Here is a 4,736-nt window from a genome sequence, read left to right as displayed (position 1 = left end):
TTTTCGATTAGTTTTCTGTTTCTCCCAGAACATCCTTTTGGGCGATCGCTGTATCAGGTTTTATTTTTCTCGACGGAACCCATAAAATTTTTCCCGATTCTCTGTCCTTTACTGCAGCATAACCTCTGCCCCAAACTAAAACAGACCACCCTGATTCCCAGGTACCATCATCCCGTCTTATCTTTACTGGTGGCCCCTCGTCAATGATTCTTGGTTGCCAGTGTTTCTGTATTGGGGTGTGCTTACTCTCTCCTCGTTCAAAATGATTGATTGCATAAAGTGCTCGGGCCAATACTTCTGCCTGTTGGGCTATTGGGATCCTACCTCTGTGACCCTCCCCCTCCCCAAGGACACGTATCTTATCCTTCAGGAGGCGGTTGGCCCTCTCCACAATTGCTTGTCCCTGGGAATTCCCAGGGATGCCTGTAGAGTGAGATATTCCCCACCGTTCAAGCCAATCTTGTGTAGACCGCGAGATGAAACACGAGCCATTGTCTGTTTTGATGTGTCGCGGCACCCCCAGGACCGCGATGGCAGTGGCCCAATGTTGCTGAGCAGCAGGAGAGTTAGCACGCGTGTGTTGGGTGGCAATGATGATCGTCGATGATGTGTCCACGGTGACCGCCAACCATTGCTTTGGAGCCATACGTTGTTCTAAAGTGAAGTCAGTCTGCCAGATATCTAGAGGAGAGAGCCCCCGAGGGTTAACTCCCACCCCCAACGCAGGTGCTGAATTACAGTGCGGGCATGTTTGAACCACTTCTCGAGCTGCGGATAGAGGAATGGAACATGCTCGTGACAAAGCTCGTGCTCCAATGTGCAGAGAGGAGTGTAAGTCACGTGCCTTTTGAAGTGTAAGCACCTGTCCACCTGCTACCCGGTCAGCCACCGCATTTCCAGCTGTAAAGAACCCTGGAACCTCCGAATGACTGCGGACATGAAGAATGGCCACAGATGCAGATCGGGAGACCAGAGCCTCCTCCAGCAAGAAAGCGATCTCAGTGTTAGGCACACCCTCATTAGACAGCGGTGTTGTCTGTTGTTTGTCCAGAACATACTTAATAATTTCACCCGGAGTCTCAAGATCGTCAGGGGCAGCTCGAATGATGTCCCTAACATTTTTGTGAGCCTTCTGCTTCAGGCAATCCTTTAAAACAGAAGCTTGCGCGTCCTTAGGTAGATCTGATCCTTCTACTGCTCGTATCAATCGATTAGCAAAATCAGAGAATGACTCTGAGGGACCCTGAGCAATCTCTGACCACGGGGCTGCAGGCTCTGCCTTTCTTATAAAGTTTCTAAAGGCAGTAGCAGCCGCCCCTGTAGTGGAAAGCAATTCCCCTGGGCGCAGGAGCCTAAGCTGTCTCTCTGGGGACCCAGCCATTTCCGCAGTTACTCCCGAAAGCCTCATTATATCAGTTCTCGGTTCCCCCTCCCTCCCACTAGCAGGGTGTTGAGCATCACGTCCAGCCTCAGCTACAATAGCTTTAAGTTGTATCATCCACTCCTCCCTCCACAAAGTAAACTGAACTGGCTCGAGAACGACTCTCATTAGACTCTCAATGTCATACGGGAGTAGGGGACCTGGGGCAATGAGTGCCTCAAAAGCACTTAGTGTCATCGGAGATCTCAGCCCCTTTTTCTCAATCGCTTCTGCAAACCGAGTAACTGCTTTTGCTTCCAAAGGTACCCAAACCGGTCCCTCCTGTCTGACGACAATCGGGAACACTGCATGATCTCGCTCCTTGAGTCCCGACTCACGCATTGATTCCTGGATGTCAGCCCAATTAGTGGGCCTGCGTGATAACTCTTGCTCCCCCCACAACTCCTCCCTCCATGGAGGCGAACCCGATACTGTGGGGCCGGGCAAAGCCTTCCGTTCCTCCCCCTTTTTGGAACACGATCCCTCCTCTGAGGGGGGCGGGTATGAGGGCGAGCCCACGCCTCCACGGCGCGCCGCCTCCATAAACCCTCCCCCCTCCGGACAAGAACCGCCCCCTTCGGGTGAGTGAAAGCTCTGCAAAGAGGGGTAAAGGCGGGGATATGATGGTGGCGCCTCCTTCGATGACTCAGCTTCCGCCTTCTTTTCCGGAGTTGTTTCGAGCGCGGCCATGGCCATCTTGGAATCAGCCGGCGTGGCCGACGCCATCTTGGATCCGGAGTCACTGCAAGAAAGCAGATCCCCCGCACCCCCCGAGACCCCGGACGTCCCGGAATCCAGACCAAAGACCCCTTTCGCGATGGCCTGGACTTGCTTCTCCTCCCTAGCCGCTTTAAGCGCACCTAGGACCAAACCCCAGGTTTTTAATTCTTCCGCTTTATGCTCGTGGGTGGCTCTCTGGAGCAGGGCCTCAGTGAAAGAGTCCCACCGCCCCGAATCGAGCAAAACGCCAGGGGAGGGTAAAAGTCGCGCCGACTCCAAGCAAGAGGCAACAGCGGCAATATCCTTCTTAGAAGGAGCATTCTTACCACAATAGGTTTTACAAAGTTGCAATACTACTCTAAAGACGGAATCCATTTACCCAGAGACCTGAAGTCTTCCTGGTCTTCTACGAACTATCGGCCGTAGGATAGGCGCAGCGCTGCATTCCCCTTTGCACCCCACCGAGAGTGCTTCCACGGGCTCGAACCGTGGATACCGCGTCCGTCAGCGCGGTTTTAGCCGTCGCACACTCACCTCCAGGACTTTGCCTCACACGGGGCACCAATTGTTACCTCGATCTGGTAACCTGGAAAGTCAAGTCCCTTTGTGAATGTGTATCGACGGCCCCGACCAAGTCACAGCTGCTTGTTACACCAATATGGTCAGCGGTAAAATGGCGTTTATTGGAATGTGAGGGTCCCTTATATAGGTATCCAGTTTCATCCTTATCTTTTATACATATGCATGACCCAGCAGGGGAGGGCCTATCACGTTACATCCCGAGGGTCGTACTTCGCCTAATACAACAGTGTACATTTCATTTCTGGGATAAGTATTGATATTCATGTGACCTACTTCTAAAATCTGACAGAAATGGATATTTCTGTTGGAAATGTCATTCTTTTTTGGATGAAAAGAGTTATTCTGGAAAAAATGTGTCATATTTGGCTACAAACGCTAATTTTGAAGAGAAATCGATTTCTTTGGGTGATGAAAACCACCTTTATGCCTAGAAAATGCTGTTTAAAGAGATGAAAAACATTATTTGGGTAAGAAAAGCATATTGTTGCAAGGGTAAAGAGTGATAGCTAAGAGAGACCTTTTTATTTCTGGTATAAGTATTGATATTAATGTGAAATTTTTCTAAAATCTGTCAGAAAAGGATGTATCTGTTGGAAATGTCATTCTTTGTTAGATGAAAAGAGTTATTCTGGAAACAATGTGTCATATTTGGCTACAAACGCTAATTTTGAAGAGAAAACGATTTCTATTGGTGATGTAAACCACCTTTATGTCTAGAAAATGCTGTTTGTAGAGATGAAAAACATTATTTTGGTAAGAAAAGCATATTTTTGCAAGGGTAAAGAGTGATACCTAAGAGAGACCTTTTTATTTCTGGTATAAGTATTGATATTCCTGTGAAATTTTTCTAAAATCTGTCAGAAAAGGATATATCTGTTGGAAATGTCCTTATTTTGTAGAGGAGAAAAGGTGTTTCTGTTAGTAATGTCCTCAATTGGTAGAAGAGAAAAGGTATTCTGGAAGCAATGTGTCCTATTTTGCTACAAAGCTTCATTTTGTAGAGAAAATGTCTTCTTCTGGGGATGAAAACCAGCATTTCTGGGAGACAACGCTATTTTAAAGGGATAAAAAGCATAATTTTGGTGAGAAAACCATGTTTTTGCAAGGATAACAATGATTCTTAGGAGAGAACTTTTTATTTCTGGAATAGGTACTGATATTTGTGTGCCATTCTTCTAAAATTTGTCAGAAATCGATATTTCTGTTGGAAATGTCCTTATTTTGAAGAGGGAAAGAGGTATTCCAGTAAGAGTGTTTCATATGTTGCTACAGGGGACCATTTGTAGAGAAAACGATTTCTATTGAGAATGAAAACCAATTTTTTGGGTAGAAAATGCTACTTGTAATGATGGCAAGCTTTGTATTGCTAAGAAAATGAATTTTTTGCAAGATTCAAGATTGATACCTACGACAGAACAAAATATTTTCTTGTGTAAGTCCTGATATTAGTGTGAAATACATGGGAAATTTGTCTGAAATGGATAATTCTTATGTTAATGTCATTATTTTGTAGGGGAAGAGAGATTCTGGAATCAGTGAATCATCATTTGTTACAAAGCATCATTTTAAAGAGAATGTGTCTTCTTTTGGGGATGAAAACCAGTAATTTAGGGAGAAATTGCTATTTGTAGGGATGAAAAGCATTAGTTTGGGAAGAAAACCACAGTTTTGCAAGGATGAAGAGTGATACCTAAGAGTGTACTTTTCATTTCCGGGATAAGTATTGATATTCATGTGACCTACTTCTAAAATCTGTCAGAAATGGATATTTCTGTTGGAAATGTCCTTATTTTGAAGAGGGAAAGAGGTATTCCAATAACAGTGTGTCATATGTTGCTACAGGGGAACATTTGCAGTGAAAACGATTTCTATTGGGGATGAAAACTGATTTTTCTGGTAAAAAATGCTACTTGTAATGATGAAAAGCTTTGTATTGGTAAGAAAATGAGATTTTTGCAAGATTCAAGAGTGATACCTAAGAGAGAACACATTTTTTTCTGGTGTAAGTCTTGAT

General features: G+C 45.3%; 1 protein-coding gene across 1 annotated transcript; it reads right to left on the bottom strand.

Annotated features, from left to right (window-relative positions):
* Positions 1 to 2,941, bottom strand: LOC146761829 (uncharacterized). The gene has a single exon (XM_085537609.1). It carries the CDS (start codon positions 2,513 to 2,515, stop codon positions 8 to 10), a length of 2,508 nt encoding a protein of 835 aa, XP_085393735.1. The 5' UTR covers positions 2,516 to 2,941; the 3' UTR covers positions 1 to 7.
* Positions 2,942 to 4,736: the final 1,795 nt, after the last annotated feature.

The sequence above is a fragment of the Coturnix japonica genome, chromosome 2 (assembly GCF_054131305.1).
Source record: "Coturnix japonica strain WE chromosome 2, WE-NBRP24, whole genome shotgun sequence".
NCBI classification, from domain to species: Eukaryota; Metazoa; Chordata; class Aves; order Galliformes; family Phasianidae; genus Coturnix; species Coturnix japonica.
The sequence above is the reverse complement of the archived record's forward strand: the minus strand, read 5'-3'. Positions and strand labels throughout refer to the sequence as shown.